The sequence below is a fragment of the Cynocephalus volans genome, chromosome 7, assembly GCF_027409185.1.
Source record: "Cynocephalus volans isolate mCynVol1 chromosome 7, mCynVol1.pri, whole genome shotgun sequence".
In the NCBI taxonomy this organism is placed as follows: Eukaryota; Metazoa; Chordata; class Mammalia; order Dermoptera; family Cynocephalidae; genus Cynocephalus; species Cynocephalus volans.
The window spans coordinates 99,945,827-99,964,338 of NC_084466.1; the positions used below are offsets into that span (position 1 = coordinate 99,945,827).

Genomic DNA, 18,512 nt, shown 5'->3' on the forward strand with positions numbered 1-18,512 from the left:
CTAGGGAAAGCATGGGATTTCTTAGGGTGGTTTAACTACTCTGTCTGATATTGTAATGTTGGATACATGACAGTACACATTTGTCAAAACCCATAGAATGTACAACACAAAGAGTGAACCCTAATGTAAACTATGAACTTAAGTTAATAATAATGTGCCAATATTGGTTCATCAATTTTAACAAATGTAAGATGTTAATAGACAAATCTGTGTGGGGTAGGGGAAAGGGGGTATATGAAACTCTGTACTTTCTGCTCAATTTTTCTGAAAATCTAAAACTGCTCTAAAAAATAAAGTATTATTTTTTTAAAAAAACAACATGACTTTTTTCTCTTTTCTTCTTGCTCTTTCTCCCTCTGCTAACTCTCATTCTCCACTCGCAGATCTCTTCCTAACTCAAAGCTTCTGTTTACTAAAAATTTAAGTTACTTTTGCTTCATAATCTCTACCTTAACTCATTTCTGAGTTTCTTCTTGTTGCTACCTAGCTTTTGTTACCCCAAATTCAAATTTCTGAGAGAAAAATCTGACCCATACAATTCCCGTTTGGTGGAGTTTTTTGTACCTAGCCAACGAGAGAACGAGAGACAGAGAGAGAGAGAGAGAGAGAGAGAGAGAGAGAGAGAGAGACAGAGAGAGACAGAGAGAGAGAGAGACAGTGTGTGTGTGTGTGCGTGTGTGCGCGTGTGTGTGTGTGTTTTGGTAGCTGGCCAGTAACGGGATGTCATCCATCTCTAGTATCTTGACTTCTTGCACTCACATTGTGAGATTCATCCATGTCATGTGAAGTAACAGTTTTGTACCTTCTCACTGGTAAATGGATTTAATTATATAAATATACTACAATTTATCTACCTACTCTACTTTTGTTAGATGTTTAGGTTATTTCCAATTTGGGGCTATTATGAGCAGTGCTGCTACAAACTTCTTGGTTGTGCCTTTTGGTGCTCACACATTTTACATTTCTCTCTCTCTTTTTTTTTTTTTAAAGATGACCAGTAAGGGGATCTTAACCCTTGACTTGGTGTTGTCAGCACCACACTCTCCCAAGTGAGCTAACCAGCCATCCCTATATAGGGATCTGAACCCGTGGCCTTGGTATTATCAGCACCACACTCTCCCAAGTGAGCCATGGGGTGGCCCTAACATTTCTCTTGAGTACTTATCTAGAAGTGGAATTTCTGGGTCATAAAGGTACACGTATGTTCAGTTTTAGTAGATAATGTCAATCAGTTTTCCACAAGGTTACATAAGAATTTGAGTTGTTCCACGTTCTTGCCAATACTTGGTATACCGTCTGTCTTTGAACTAGTGGGTATGTAGGGGTGTCTCATTATGGTGTTTTTTAAAAATAGATTTTATTTTTTGGAGCAGTTTCTGGTTCACAGAAAAGCTGAGTAGAAAGTACAGAAAGTTCCCTTTTACCCCCTTGCCCCATACATGCCGCTATGGTCTGAATGCTTGTGTCCTCCCAAAATTCTGTGCTGAAATCCTAATTCCCAAGGTGATGGTATTAGGAGGTGGAGCCTTTGAGGAGGTGATCAGGTCAGGAGGGAGGGTAGAGCCCTCATGAATAGGTTTAGAACCCCTATAAAAGAGGCCCCAGCAGACACAGCAAGAAGGCACCATCTATGAACCAGGAAGAGGGCCCTCACCAGACACCAAATCTGCCAGCACCTTCATCCTGGACTTCCCATCCTCCAGAACTGTGAGAAATAAGTTTCTGTTGTTTATAAGCTACCCACTTCATAGTATTTTGTTATAGAAGGCCCAATGGACTAATACACATGCATAGCCTTCCCCCTCCACTATCAACATCCACTACCAGAGTGGTATTTTTATTATAGTAAATGAACCTACACTGATACATCATTATCATCTAAAGTCAGTAGTTAACATTAGAATCCACTCTTGGTGTTGTACATTCTACAACTTTTGGCAAATGTATCCACCATTATGTATCCAAAAGTTTTGCAGCTGTAAAAATCCTCTGTGCTCTGCATATTTATCCGTCTCATCTCTCTAACCCCTGGCAACCACTGATCTTTTAATCTGTCCGTTGTTTTGCCTTTTCCAGAATGTCATATAGTTGGAATCATACAGTATGTAGCCTTTTCAGATTGGCTTCTTTCATTTAGTAATATGCATTTAAGGTTTTTCCATTTTTTCTTATGGCTTGATAGCTCATTTATTTTTAACACTAAATAAAATTCCATTGTATGGATATACCAAAGTTTATCCACTTGCCTACTGAAAAACACCTTTTTTCCAAGCTTTGGTGATTACAAATAAAGCTGCTATAAACATCCATGTGTAGGTTTTTGTGTGGACATAAGTTTTCAACTCATTTGGGTGAACACCAAGGAGCATGACTGCTGCACTGTATGGTAAGAGTATGTTTAGTTTTTTAAGAAACTGCCAAACTGTCTTCCAAAGTGGCTGTAGTATTTTGCATTCCCACCAGCAGTGAATGAGAGCTCCTATTGTTCCATATCCTCGCCAGAATTTGGTGTTAAAGTGTTCTGGATTTTTGCCATTCTAATAGGTATCATTCTCGTTGTTGTTTGAATTAGCAATTCCCTAATAATATGATATCGAGCATCTTTTTACATGTTTATTTGCCATCTGTGTGTCTTCTTTGGTGAGGTGTCTGTTCAGGTCTTTTGCCCTCCTTTTAACTAGGTTGTTTTCTTATTGTTGAGTTTTAAGAGTTCTTTGAGAACTATTTTTTAAAGAGTATTTTGTATATGAGTCCTTTATTAGATGTATTTTGCAAACATTTCCACCTAGTCTGTGGCTTGTTTTTTTCATTTTCCTAATATTGTATTTCTCAGAGCAGAAGTTTTTAATTTTCATAAAGTCCAACTTATGCATTTTCTCCTTCATGAACCATGCCTTTGGTGTTACAGCTAACAACTCATTGCCAAACCCAAGGTCACCTCAATTTTCTCCTAGACTTTCTAGTAAGTTTTACATAGTTTTACATTTTACATTTAGGTATATGATCCATTTTGAGTTAATATTTGTAAAAGGTATAAGGTGTCTAGATTCATATTTTTGCATGTGGACAACATTTGATGAAAAGACTATTCATTCGCCACCGAATTATCTTTGCTCCTTTGACAAAGATCGTTGACTATATTTGCATGGGTCTATTTCTGGGTTCTCTGCTCTGTTCCATTGGTCTATTTTTCTCTTCTTTCACCAATACCAGACTGTCTTGAGTACTGTAGCTTTATAATAAGTCTTAAAGTTGGGTAGTCTCAGTTCTCCAACTTTGTTGTTGTTCTTTAATACTGTGTTGGCTATTCTGGGTCTTTCGCTTTTCCATATATATCTTAGAACTAGTTTGTTAATACCCACAAAGTAACATTGGAATTTTTATTGGGATTGAGTTGAATCTATAGATCAGGTTGGGAAATATAGACTTCTTGACAATACTGTGTCTTCCTATTCATGAACATGAACTATCTCCCCATTTATTTAGATCATCTTTGATTTTTCCAGCAGTTTTATAGTTTTCCTCATAGAGATATTATACAAGGGTACTTAAAAAGTTTGTGGAAAAACAGAATTAGAAGATAATATTAATCTTTCCATGAGGTTTTTTAAGTACATATTTTGTTAGACTTATACCCACGTATTTCATTTTTGAAGGTGATAATATAAATGATAGCCAAGTCATTTGAACAGTAGAGCAGTAAAATGTTTCCAGGAACCTAGAACTGGCTTAGGGTTTTAAGAATCAACAGCTCCTCTCTCTCTCAATTAAATATGGCTCCAGGCTCTTCCCATGATCCCTGGACACATATAAATCCCAGAGCCCTGAATTCCCTCTCTAAAAGAAAGCAATCCAGGTGATTAAGACTCAAAACCGACTATGTTTCCCAAGGAATAATTAAAGAAGATAGTATGTTTAAATTAGAGAAGACTTAGGATAAACAAGACAGTGGTCTGGAAAATGTTTAAAGAGAACTCTTATACAGAAAAGGGATTAGGTTTTTGATACCTCTAAAAAGCAGACTGGGTAGTGTTACCAAGATAGCAGAATCTCCAAACTCTGAAAAGCATGCATACAGAAGCTTACATGACAAGAATATTGTAAAAAGAATTTATTCTTTCTTTAGGTGGGACATCGGATCTCCAAGATCCAAGATAATATTTAATATATGAAGGATTTTCATGCACAGAATCCTACAATGCAAAGCCAGGTTTAGAAACCAATGATCCAGCCCAACCTACTCAATTTACAGGTGAGATCCGGGAAGATAAATGACTGCCCAGAGTTCCCTATCAAGACAGTGGTAAACTCAAGGCTAGACCTTCCAACTCTAGCTCAGTGGTCTTCTTATTTTACTAGGACATCTCAGAAACCATAGACTGGTATTGCAAAATTTATTATTAGTGACATATGCTAAGTCATAGATAACCAATGTTTGTTTTCTTCCTCTTTTTCAAGCTTTCTTTTCAAAGTGCTCATAAATCACCTACCTAATAACCTGTTCTAGAGGTATGCCAGGAATCAATATTAAGTATACTCAAAACAAACTTTTTGCCCTATTTTGAAAATAGGGCCTTTTCCTATATTCTAGAATTGCTCCCATTTTCCAAGATTACTAAAAGATTCCTGGCAGAGACTGTGCAACCAGTTCTACAAATTCTTTCAGTACTACAGCATAGTATTCATCTTGTCTGGTCACCAGAATGTTTTCAAAAACTCCTTAACCATACAGAGCTTTCATTCTCTTTTAACAATTCTACCTTTCCCAATTTAAGGCTTTTTTTTATTGAGGGGAAAAAAGCAAAATGGAGGTCTTTCTTTTGCATTTGCTATATTAAAATAAATGATGTACCAAAGGAGCATATTCTTTCCTTATTCATCTTCTTATTCCAAATATAATGTTTAAAATGTTTTCCTTAGCTTTAAAAACCTCCACCTCATTCTCAAGTTAATCTTTTGAGGTTACTCTTATAAATCCAGACCACTTTTTCATTTTCCTTAGTTATCCTCATTTTATTTATCACAGGACCATCTTTAAAACAATTAATCCTTGTTTCAGATAGCAACTAGAAATATAGGCATAAAAGACGGTGGACAGTCACCATTCCCCAGAGATAATCGCTTAATTTTTAAATATATATTCATCTAGATTCTTTTCTATGCATTTTAAAATTTTCAGTCTTCATTTCTAATACAGAAAAAATATATATATATGCATATGTGTGTATGTATGTATGTGTATGTATATATATATATATATTTTTTTTTTTTTTTTCTTGGCCAGTCAGTACACAGATCGAATCCCAGACCTTGGTGTTATCAGCACCACACTCTAACCAACTGAGCTAAATGGCCAGCCCTATAAATATCAATAATATAACCCACATAGACAAAAGGTCTTTGCAGTCCTTAATAAGTTTTTAAGAGTATACGGAGCCATGACACTAAAAATCTTGAAAATCACTATATTAATGTAATTGTTGTATTTACCTACACATAATAGGAAAGAAACATAGAGACCTTGTAAAGGACAAGTGGTTTTTCTACAAAGACGTGTAACCTATTTACTCCAACTTGGTTCTAGTGACTATTAGTTTCTTACTACAATAATCCAAAATACTAATTTTAGAAGATGTGAAACAAAATCACATAAACCAAATGAAAGTTTTTATTTTTTTTACAAAAAATGAACGCTAAGTATATTGCCCTGTAACCTGTTTTACTCACAATAACTGTATAATCTCAAACTTGTTTCTCAACCTCTGAGCCAACCTTCTTATGTTTGAACATTTAAGTAGCTTCCAATTCTTGAATATTATAAAAAGTACAATGAAGAAAGTTGATTGCCTTCTGATAAATTCTTTTTTTTTTTTTTTAGCAACCGGCTGGTACTGGGATCTGAATCCTGGACCTTGGTATTACTAGCATCATGCTCTACAAGGGAGCTAACCAGCCAGCCCTTTATAATAAATTCTTATCAGAAGAATTTGGGGGTCAAGTTAATAGCAGTAATCATTATCAGCACTGCTCAAATATTTTCAGCCCTATATATTCTGCTTGCAGGGTATGATTGTACTACCTGTCCCCTTGTGATTGAGTGATGCATGAAACTGTTTCTAGAAACAATGAATTTGATCAAAAGTAACCTCTGTGGGCCGGCCCCGTGGCACACTCGGGAGAATGCGGCGCTCCCGCCACAGGTTCGGATCCTATATAGGAATGGCCGATGCGCTCACTGGCTGAGCGCGGTGCGGGCAACACCAAGCCGAGGGTTGCGATCCCCTTACCAGTCACAAAAAGACAAAAAAAAAAAAAAAAAAAGTAACCTCTGTTACTTCTAGAATGGGGTGTTTAATTTACTGCTTGTGAGAGACACCATAGAGATCTCTCTCTGCCATGATGACTATAATGTTCCAGATAGTGGCTGCTCCCTCAGCAAGTATAGCACAGAGTAGAGCCTTCAGCCGACCCACAAGGGACATGTTGCCTGGGCAAAAAATAAACCACTAAGTTTTGGGGTTGTCTGTTAATATAGCCTATTTTGTGTAGTTTATCCTGGCTACTATTCATTTTTTATACATATCACTAAACTTACAGAATGGTTTACACATGGCCTTTTTAAATCTCAGGTCAATTTCTGGGAAGATGGCAACATAGTCTTTGAATCTCCCCCCCTCTTCACATAAAAACAAACAGACCAACTAGATAGCAAAACCAAAAAATCTAAGGATTGTATTTGCCACAAAAAAAGACAAGGTATCCCCACAATCCCAAAATACAATGGGTAGGGATAAACCATTAATACCCATAAAACCTGCATGATATCGGTGGCTGTGCAAGAGGAATCAAAGGGAAGCAATGGGGCATCTGATGGACCTAAGAACCCCAAACAGCTTATACATATTCACTGGAAAGCACAGTGGGTCAGTCTGAAAATAAGAGCTAAACCTGGAAGGAGTTTGACAGAATCCAATAGTAAATAAACTCTAAAAACTGACCAACCAGGGCTACCATCTAGAACAGCTAGTTAAAAAAAAAACCTCCTAAACCAAACCCTTAAAAGTTCAGGAAAACTAATTTCACATAAAAATGAGCAATTTAAATAGCAAGGCCAAATTCCATTTTTTCTTTTAATAAGAAAAGAGAAGGAACATATTATCATCTCTACAGATAAAACAAATCAAAATTATAACTTATTTCAAAACAGATTAAAAGATATTAAGAAAGAAAATCTTAGAACAAGGTGAGAAAAATCAGGAAATTAGAAATAACAGAAAAAATCATTAAAATGAAGGCTAAATTAGAAGGAATACAAGAGCAAATGATCTCTGCCAAAAACCAGTGAGCCTGGAAGAGGACCCAGAACTTCAGATGAGACTGAAACCTGAGCTTGATTTCAGCCTGGTAAGTCCCTGAAGAGGACACAGCTAACTCACACCTGGACTCCTAACCCACAAAAACTGTAAGATAATAAATTTGTTTTATTTTAGGATGTTAAATTTGTGGTACCTTGTTACACAGGATTGAAAATTAATACAACTGTAACTTCAATAGGGTAATATTTATAAACATCAAGTATGTTTATAATCATGAGCTCACAATGTTACTGAAAAATAAAATTAATGGTTGGCCTCTGGAGGAGGATAAGGAACCAATTTATTATTTTAAAAAACAGGCAAAAAGGGGAAGGGGGAGAATCAAGCATTTATTCCTTCTTTTCTATATGAACTGTGCCACTAGGTAACAAAACAATAGATGAATAACATCTCTTTGTGTATGTATTCCATCTAGTAAGCTAAAAAAAAAAAAAAAAAAAAAAAAGGCAGAATTAAAAATACTACCATTTTGGGGCCGAGCCCGTGGCGCACTTGGGAGAGTGCAGCGCTGGGAGCGCGGCGACTCGCCGCGGGTTCGGATCCTATATAGGAATGGCCGGTGCACTCACTGGCTGAGTGCCGGTCACGAAAAAGACAAAAAAAAAAAAAAAAAAAAAAGTACTACCATTTTGCAACGCCCAGTAAATTAAATCAATCTAGGTATTGAGCACCAACAGTTGCAAAAATGAAAAAGAGAAAGAAAACCAGACATCAAGTACCCCTAATGAAAAAACATACCACTACCTATATTCTTGCCAAAAGAACTGAATTTGAATCTGATCAAGCCTCTAGATGCAGCTGCCATAACCATAAGGCAGTAACTGTACCATGAGTATGCATTCACAGAGAACTCTACAATTTCAAATGGCCTAGGTTCTTCAACAGATAAATTATAAGCAAAAGAAAGGCATAAAGAGGGAACCTAAAACTAAAAGATTAAAAAAAAATTTTTTTTTTAATGAGCAAGACTAAACAAGAAACACAAGAAAGTTAACCACTACAAAAGTCAGCAGACTGGTTACTTTTGAGGGGAGGGAGTTGCATTTGGGACAGGACATACAGGATGGCTGGCAAAGTTCTACTTCTTGGGCCGAGCCCGTGGCGCACTTGGTAGAGTGCTGCGCTGGCAGCGCGGCAACGCTCCCGCCGCGGGTTCGGATCCTATATAGGACTGACCGGTGCACTCACTGGCTGAGTGCCGGTCACGAAAAAACGACAAAAAAAAAAAAAAAAAAAAAAAGTTCTACTTCTTTTTTTTTTTTTTTTTTTTGTAGGTGAAGCATTTTGATTTTAAAGGATAACATGGTATTTCTGTGTCTCTTTTTATAGTTCTAGTTATTTTTCTTTGAAAATTGCTTATAACAAACGAAGTTTGTTTCTTGCTGTAACTCTGAAACTCTAAGTTAGTTCCACTCTTTTTTTTGTCTGCAAAGTTCTACTTCTTGACTTGAATTGTGATTACAAGAAAATATGCCTTATAATAATTTACTTTTGTCTGGTTTTCTACATATGTTTTATTTTTCAATAAAAAGGTTAAAAATAAAATCTCAGGCCAATGAACAGTCAGATTTGAGATCAATACCTTTTAAACAACAGTAAATATTTACCTATGACAGATTTTATCATTTTTTTAAATGCTCTACAATTATGAATTAGGTCTACATGTGATTTCTAGCAAATCTAAAATGTAATTTGAATACCGGCTATTTTTTAAAAAAAAACACACTGAAGTAGCTTTATTTTTACCTTAAACATTCTCCTCTTCCTTAATTCCGTAAACATCAGCCATGAACATTCAATTGACCCAGATGACATGAGATTACTTTAAACAAGACATGTAATGTTCCCTACTAGACTTAAAAACAGAATAAATCAAATAATTAGTGAAAACCTATTATATAATCAACATGATGTATTTTATGAAGAATACAAAGCACACTCTGACCCCCTGATTTTAAAGAGCTTACAACTTAGCAGGAGAGATATTTACTTACTTGTCATATCTATAAATGAAATATTTTAAATATTAGCAGGTTCAATCTCTCCCTAGTAAGAAGACTAGACTGGTATTCCTACCCACCTACCCCTCATTCCATTAGACCAATCATTACTCTTCTTTCATTTGACATGTTCCTTCCTTTTGATGATTTTGTCTGCTCTCCCTTAGGCCTCTCTTTCTGTCCATCTTTTTTAAAGGTAGTACTCTTTAGGAAGTAAAGTTGAAAGCCAAAAAATTCACTTCAGATACAACACTAAGACACCAATAGGTAATATGGCAAAGGACCAGAATAGACAATGCAGTAAAAAAGTAACCTCAAATGGCAAGTAAAACTAAGTTCAACATATCTAGTAACCAAAGAAATGAAAATTAATATAAGATCATTTTTGCCTATCAAAATAACAAAGATTACAAGTGATCGTATTCACTGCTACCTTGGGTGAAATAAGACACTATGTAATTTAATGCAAATACATTTTCAAGATCAATACATATTAAGACCCTCCAAATATTCACGTCTTTTGGCCCAGCAACTCATTCCAGGAATCTATTCTAAAGAAATAACCTTATTTTACAGAAATTTGGGTAAAAAACTTATACGTACAGATGTCTGTATTACCAAGTATATGATGATATACACTAAAAACTGTCTGAAAAATAGAAACTACTTAAATATCCAACAATAGGGAGAAGGTATGCTTAATATATGGCACATATGTAAACATTAACTAATGCAGAGATATTAGAAGGAAACACACCCAAATTTTAACAGTGAATTATTTCCATATGATGGGATTATACATATTTTATTTCCCAAACTGTCTAACCACATATCACTTTAACAAGCAGGGAAGAAAAATCTTAGTATCTTATGTTATAAAAATTGTATCACATGTTTTGTGGCTTGCTTTTGTCTATGATATCACCATTCCCCAGTATTGATCATATTCCCTAAGATTTAGCAATCATTTTATACTTCAATGAATAATCAAAAGGGAAAAAAAGTGGAACCTTATAAATGTATCTGACCATGCATAGACACATTCCAAAAGTACTTAGGTCCTCTATAGAGTACCAAGAAAAGAGATCAACAGACACAATGGCAGTAGTATAGAGAGGTAAGCTATGAAGAATAAGAAAGAAATCTTTAGAAAGCTGTAACAGAGAATTACTCCCAATCTCTGGAACTCAACTTGTTAAAGGAGAAACAAACCTTGGGTGGATCACAGCCCAGTTCTGGAAAAATCATCTGAAGCTAGACAGATGCACATAGTCACAAAAAAATTCTGCAGGAAATTTAGAGACTGTGTCTGAAGCCTTTCCAAGGTAAAAATCTATACTGCAAATGTTCTAATCAATCGAGTACTTCAGCTGACCATCAGAAAAAAAATTTTCCATTTCTAATAAAATCGTTCAAATTTAGAAACAGCAAAGACCACCACTTTGATGATTAATTCTAATATCCTACAACTAGGTAATTCTGCCAAACAGAAGATTTACCTTTCCTGAAACAGATTCTCCATCATAGAAGAGATAGTGTTTTTCTACTTTGCCATCTTCACTTTTCATCTCTGCCATTTTCCTGGTTTCCCCATCATTAAGGACAATATCGATCTCACAAATCGGACCAAAAAAGCCTCCAAGAAAACTCTGAAATAAAATTAAAATGTTCATAATTATCATGTTTTGTCAGTCACTACATTTTGTAATTCAAATTTAATTACCTATGACCTACAGTTGAACAAACTGTAAATCTGTGAGTTCACAGGAAGTGATAAGAACTTATATCAAATTCTGCATCACAAACAAATTAGATATAGCAATATGCATATAGTTAACAATACTATACACCTTTAAAAAATTTGTTAAGAGGGTCGATTTCAAGTTATGTTTTTAACCACAAAAAAAGACTCCAAAAACCCCTAAACAAATTTAAACATGCTATAATTTCAGTCATATCCATAAGTAACCACTATAAATAATCAAATATTGACATATACCACAAATCTAAGAAGTTAATCCTTAACATTTGGGTTTGAAAAGTTACCTTTAGTTATACCTTTATGAGGTTCTTTGATTATAACAGAACTTATACAATCCCAATTACTCATACAAACCCAAATGAATTATTACAATGTACTACTTACTATAAAATCTACTATCATCTAAGGTCTGAACAGGATGTGTTACATTGTGTAAGCCCTTGTTGTAAAACTGGCTTTAATGGAGACTCATGAAATTTCTGTGAATTTTTTCAAAGAAAACGTACAAGCCTTGTCTGCAAATCCTGACTATGGCAGAAATATAAGGGACAGAGGTCAGTTGCTTATCAATGTCAAAACACATTAGTTGGTAATAATACAGAAACCATCTCAGCAATTATGATATTGGAGATAGTTAAGGATTATTTTTGTCACCAATGAAAGCTAGCCTTTTAGTCTTTTTTAAAATTTACAGAGAACAGTTTCCTATCATGTTGCCCTACATCTCTTCGTACTCTGCCCTACATAACCACCAGAGTGATCTTTTAAAGACATAAATCTGATCATTCCTTGTTCACAATCCTTCAACAGGCTGGTGAGCTGACAAACTGGAACAACTACTTTAGAAAATAGCTTGGCATTATCTGGTAAAGCTGAAGATGTACATAACCCATAACAGCAATTCCACCCCTAGGTATATACCCCTAGACAGAAACCCTTAATACATGAACCAGGAGACATATGTAAGAATGTTTATAACAGCATTATTCACAATAACCCCAAACAGAAACAATCCAAATATCAAGCAATAAGAGAACGCATACATAAATTTTAGTATATATTCATACAAGGAGAACACTAAGCGGCAACAGAATTAAAGAGATACAATTACACACAAGGATAAATCTCATACACATAAAATTGAGTGAAAGAGGCCAGTCACGAAAAGAACACACATTGTATGATTCCATTTATATAACACAAGGGGTCTCCAAAAAGTTGATGGAAAGATTTGTATTATCTTTCAATTCATTTTTCCATTAACTTTTTGAAATACCCTCATAAAGTCAAAAACATGTAATGTACATTACAGTATTAGAAGTCAGGAAATGGAAGAAAGCACAAAAGGAGCTTCTGGGATGCTAGTTATGTTCTGTTTTTTTGATCTGGGCACTTTACATACAGGTATATTTACTCTGTGAAAATTCATCAAGCTATATACTTATTTGTGCACTTTTCTTTGGAAAATGTTTACTTCATGTAAGCGTTATTTTAAACACACACAACGTATTCCCTCATGTGGCCTCCATATACCTGACCCATCCATGTCTCTAGCCACATCAGCCTCAAATGATCAGAGTTCTTTCTGAAATAGTACATCAAATTTGCCAAGTCTCCTTCTAGTCCTAGAGCCAAGCAAAGTATCCTTAACCTAACTAATTCATCTTCTGAGGTTGAATTCGATTCATCTCCAAAAAGAGGCCTTCCCTGACTCCCTAATCAAAATTGGATTCTCCAAATTCATGTCTCACAAAGCTTAGTACCTGATTCTCCTACTGAACTGTAAACTCCATGAGGACAAATATCTTATCCTTTGCTCATCACTGAAGACACAGTGCCTTAGGGTACTGTATGGTATTTAGCAGAAAGTGTTCAAATAACTGTTGAACATTAAATTAATTTTGAATAAGTACATACCACCCTAATAATAGAAAATAAATGAATGCACAAAAGAAATCAAACGAAATCCAGAATAGCTGGTAAGACTAGCCCTTTCCCAGCCAAGTAAGCATTGCTGTAGTAGCAAAGTCTAGAACATGGAACTTGTGTTAAATCTTAGTTCTGTCCTCAGGTGGCAAGGTAACAGCAAAAAATGAAATAGTGTTTTCATAAATTGTGGGCTTGTTTCTTTGTTTTCATTAATCCAGTATTAATGAAAGAGATTATAATTTCAAGAAACCAAGTAAAAGAATTGCCAAATTAGTACTTCTGACATATTCCAAAGACACAAACAACAAATTTTCTTTTAGACAAAATGTTTTCATCTTTCCTGACAGCATCATAAATAAGAAACTCAAATTTTAACCAGAAAACTAATTTTAATCAGAAAACTATTCTGAACTAACATAAAAAAGAAAGAATGAGAAGCATCAATGATAGGTCACAAGCACTGTCCATTCCTAGTTAACTTTCATACTACAAGGCCTAAAACTTGCTCAAAATGGTAAATTTTGAAATAGTATATTTTCTCTTAAGGCTACAGATATTAGGATGTATAAGCAGCTCAAAATCAATCAGCTTATATTTACTAATTCTCAACCATGTGCAAATCACTGAGCCAGCAAGGGAGGGGGACTGATGTGGGAGGAGCAATTATGAACAGGTGGAAGAAAACATCTCCAAGTAGTTGTTTCTTTTACACGGAGAAGCAAAATCAGTTATGTTAAAAGGTAACACCAACTGGCTGTGAGGGCAATAAGAGAATGACCTCTTCTTCCTTATGACACCTGCACATTAATTCATTTGAGTTACAAAACAGAGTTAGGAAAATTAAAACTAATTTTCTCATCCCCCCCCCCCCACTCCCTAGAGCTACTTCAAGGAAAAATTAGATTTGAAAACTATAAAAATTGTTTTATAGATAAAAGGAAACATTATGGAAACTTTTTTTCACATACATATACTTAACATGCAAAGCTGCACTTGGGATTTGAAAGATGACATTAAAACATTATATAATCAAAAATTAAAATTTTAATAAAATTAAAATTGCCACTGATTAAAATAGTATAAAATAGTCTTAGTTTTAAAAAACTTCACAATTAACTAATAATGTAATTATAAACAGCAAGTCTTATTTTCACACCATTCTTAAAAATTAAAAATTCCTAAACACTAAAAATATCTGTAAAAATTATGTGTTATCTTTCATTATCTTCCGTATGCATGAAATATTTCATAACTGAAAAGCCAACTTATTTTCAACACAAGCAAAACACTAAAAGGGAGATACCAAAAAGTATTTTTAAAAAGCCTAGTAATGTTGTAACACCAAGGTGAAGGGTTCAGATCCCACCAGCCAGCCGCCCAAAAAAAGGGGGAGTAGTGGCTGGCTGATTAGCTCAGCTGTTTGGAACAGTTGTTAAACAAAAGCCTAGTAGAGCATAGGCAGAAGAGTAATAGGCTGAGTAACAACCTACAGAACTTTAACAAGTCAATGCCATGAAAACTTAGTATTGGGTTAACATCCAGATTTTTACATTAGGACACATCAAAAATGAACTAGTTTTTCTAAGAAAAGGCTTCAGAAAATTGTGGTTGTCTTATATGTAACAAGCAGACAACAGAAAGAAAAAAATATCTAAGAAATAAAGCTTGTCTTTTGTTTTCCTTCTAAAAGGAGGCGTAAGAAAGATTCTATACCCAAAGTCTTGCTTTCAAAGTTTTTATTTCAAGATGTGCATCTTCTATTCAAGTAAAAAGTCCTGAAATTAAATTCTTCCTCTTATTATTCACAATCAAATTATAATACTTCTCCTGATCTGTTAAAAAGGAAGTAAAATACAGAATTGTCAGGATGGTGAACACTAGAAGGAAAACGAATAAAAAGTGTAATGAAGGTTAGGTAACATTAATATACATTTTTGCTGAAATTACAGGGGGCAGTTTTGATATCTTCTATGTGTAAGAATATGGTTCAGTTCTTTTGGAAAAGAGATCTTCAGAAAGTGAGCATTCAGAATATGAGATTTTCAGGAGCGCAATAGTAGACAATATACAAGTTAAAAATCTTGGGTAGCTTTTAAATAACTAGATTGCAATATATATATATGACTATTAAAAATTGCAGCAACTGTTTTTACAGTTTTCTAATCTTGGCTTAAACCTCGTATCACTGACTTTAGGTTGGTGTAAGATTTTTCATATAATTCATTAACCCCACACTGAGCATTACATCTAGCAAAATTACATGTGAATACTTAAAAAGACAACAAACTTTTTTGCCCTCAAAAAACTGCACTCAGTCCAGTGGATGTAAAGGAAATGCAACTCAAGGTGAGATGGAAGGGAGGCTCTCAAAATTTATACACTTAGCCCATACAAGCAATGAAACAGCAAATTTTCATATATATATACAGCATTACACTTGTGCCCATTTCGACGTCTTAAAGCTTTACAACTTAGTTATGTTTGCCGAATAACTTGAAAGTAAAATAAATTGCTCTTGAACATAATTCAAAAGGCTTACCAAAGGTAATATTTACAAATGTAAGCAAAAAATATGAGTTTTTAACTTTTATTTTCAAATTATGTTCAATTAAAGAAGCCTTCCCTAATTCCCTGACTAAGCAAGATTTCCCAACACTCCCTTCTCAGCATTTATCACATTTGTAATTTCCACGTTAAATAATTTACAGAAATAAGTGTTTACCTCTCCCTAGACTGTAAGCTACAACAGAGCAGGAGAGGGCTGTTTGAGTTTTGCTCAGGGCCCCTGGGCATACCGAAGTAATTATTTGTTGAATGAAAGGGAAAAAAAGGTCCAATTGTGAACACGTTTGTCTCTACTCTTTTTAATGAAAGTAACACGATTTCTAACTTTAAAAACTTATTTATTCAAAGTAACTTTAAAAAAAAAATAAACCTGGCTTGGCCTTTGACCAAAAGTCTCAAGCAGTTTACTCAACCAGTGAGCTTTGGAAAGCAGGTGGTATGAGGAGAGCACACAGTAAGTGCTCAATGCATCCCTGCTAAATAAAACGACTACCACGAAGTGAGCCAAACGAGACCAATCTACAGAGTGCCGACGCACGCGGAGCTGGCCACCACCATGCCCACACTTGTGCTTCCCACTTGGTTAGAGTACTCTCCCTCCTCTGCTTCCTAGGCCATTTCAACATCCCAAAGCATTTCTATGAAAACGGCTTGAGGAAGGAAATGAGAGCCAACACTCAAATCAGCGGGCACGAAACTGGTGTCTTCTGAGTTAAAAACGTCCCCCATTCCAACGTCCTTTTCTTTTTCTCTCTCATTCTACAAGTGTCAACATCAAGCCTGAACTGGGGTCATGAAGGCGCAGAATGTCACCATATCCCGGTTAAAAAATTATCGGAGTTTATCAAGCTTGTTACACACCGAGAGTGACCACGTCCCACCAGAGTCCGGAACTAGGGACTCCCGGGTTACCCAACTTGTATAGTAGCGAGGCTGCCCGGGAGCAGCGGAGGGGCTGGCTACCTTGGACGACGAGGCAGCGGCAAGCCCCCGCACAGGCGGGGTCCGAGTCCCCAGCCAAGGCCACCAGAGCCGGTCGATCAACGCGGGCTAGAGGCTCCGACATGACCAGGGGAGCGCGCCTCCGCCCGCAGGTGCTCAAGCCTCGCCGAGACCGGGAAGAGGCGGCGCCGCCCGCTCTTCCCGACCCCGAGGTGGCCCGACAGGCCTAACCCCCGTCCCCGCCCTGCTCGCCCGCCCTCTCCTCCTGCGATGCCCGGCCCGCCGTTGGCCGTGCCGCCACAAGTTCCGAGGCGAGGGCTGGAGCGGAGAGCGCGGCCTGCAGCGCACTCACCATTGTCGCCGCCGCCGCCGCCGCCGCCGCGTCCCGGCCACTTCACGCCTCTTCCCTCAGGACAACTCCAACAGCGGTTCCCTCCGCCCGCGCACCCCGTCACATGACCTCGGGCCACCCGCCACACGTGACCACTCCCTTCCTCTCCTCCCCTCCCACGAGTCCCGGCCCCTCGCCCCGCCCAACTGGCCAGCCAGGCGCTCCGAGGAGAGGCCGTTTGGAGGCGGGGCCTCATGCTCCACCCTACGGCGGACGGGACGGGGCGGGGCCACTGCGGCTGACGTCAAGTGGGCGGGACCTGGGTGAACGTAGGTTTCGTCGGACTTCCGCACCCTTTCATTGTCACGTGACGGGTGGTTCGCTGTCGGGCTGGCTTCCCCCGCCCTGTTCCTCGGAGGGAAAGGAGGATTTGTTCAGGGAGTCGCTCTGCCTGGCTCGGTGACTGGGTTGCCGAGGAAAATGGGACTTGTTCCCCCTGGGCCTGCTTCCTTAGGACTCGCAGGAGGTGTGCTCTCAATCCAGAGATGAGGCGTGGTTTAAGAAGTTGTTGACTTTCTCTCTCTGAAGAGAAGGCCAGTAGAAAAAAAATCTTAGGGTACAATACCCACTACTTCCTAAAGTCCCAGATAGTTCGTGAACGACGTACTCCGAGCCTCAGGGGCAGGTCTCTCAAGTCTCCTCTTCCACTCTGCCGTTCCGTGAGAGGGAAAGGCCCGCGATGTTGCTAAAGACTACTCTAGCTTTAACTGCATTCTGCTCACTGTAGTGTAAACCTTGTGGACCTCCAGAATGAAGTACTGTTTAGGATTCCAAAACTTAAGTGCTGAACCACCACAGTGCACTCTGTACATAACCAGAGCGGGGTAAAAAAAAAATACTCTGGACGCAACATAATTATCCCATCATAACAAAACAAAATTGAGCTTGAGAGGCAGGGCCATAAAGCAAGTTGCAAATTGAAATCACAGTACAGTATGGTCTCCAACCACAATAGAATTAAACTATAAGTCAATAAAATAGCCAGAAAATTCCACAAATATTTGAAAACTAAGCAACTTAGTTCTAAACATGTAAGTCAAAGAAGAGGGCAATAGAAATTTTAAAACAGTTTGAACTAGAAGATAATGACAATACCACAATACAAATTTGTGGGATGCAGGTAAAGTGGTGCTAAGAGGGAAAATATGTAGCTTTAAATGCATATATTTTAAAAAGGGTTTAAAATCAGTAATCTAACTTACTACATCAGGAAGCTAAAAAAAAAAAAAAAGCAAATTGGAGAGTGGGTGGAGTGGAAGGGTATATGGTTCAATTTTTGCTGTGAACCTAAAACTGCTCTGAACCTAAAACTGCTCTGAAAAATAAAGTCTATTTCTTAAAAAAGACTTCTCATATTTGGTCAAGTGATCTTTGACAAAAGTGTCATGACCACTCAATGGGGAAAGGACAGTCTCTCCAAAAATGATGTTGGGGGATGGCTGGTTAGCCCAGTAGGTTAGAGTATGATGCTGATAACACCCAGGTCCAGGGTTCCATCCCTCTACCGGCCAGCCACCAAAAAAAAAAAAAAAAAAAAAACTGTTGGG

At 37.1% G+C, this 18,512-nt stretch overlaps 1 protein-coding gene across 1 annotated transcript in view; it reads right to left on the bottom strand.

Moving 5' to 3' along the window:
* Positions 1 to 17,033, bottom strand: part of VPS26A (VPS26 retromer complex component A) — a 44,181-nt gene extending 27,148 nt beyond the window's left edge. Inside the window, exons 1-2 of the mRNA XM_063102250.1 lie at positions 16,927 to 17,033; positions 10,876 to 11,025 (exon numbers count right to left, since the gene is read on the bottom strand). Coding sequence (XP_062958320.1) covers positions 10,876 to 11,025; positions 16,927 to 16,929 — 153 coding nt within the window. The 5' untranslated portion in view covers positions 16,930 to 17,033. The remainder of the gene's footprint in view (positions 1 to 10,875; positions 11,026 to 16,926) is intronic.
* Positions 17,034 to 18,512: the final 1,479 nt, after the last annotated feature.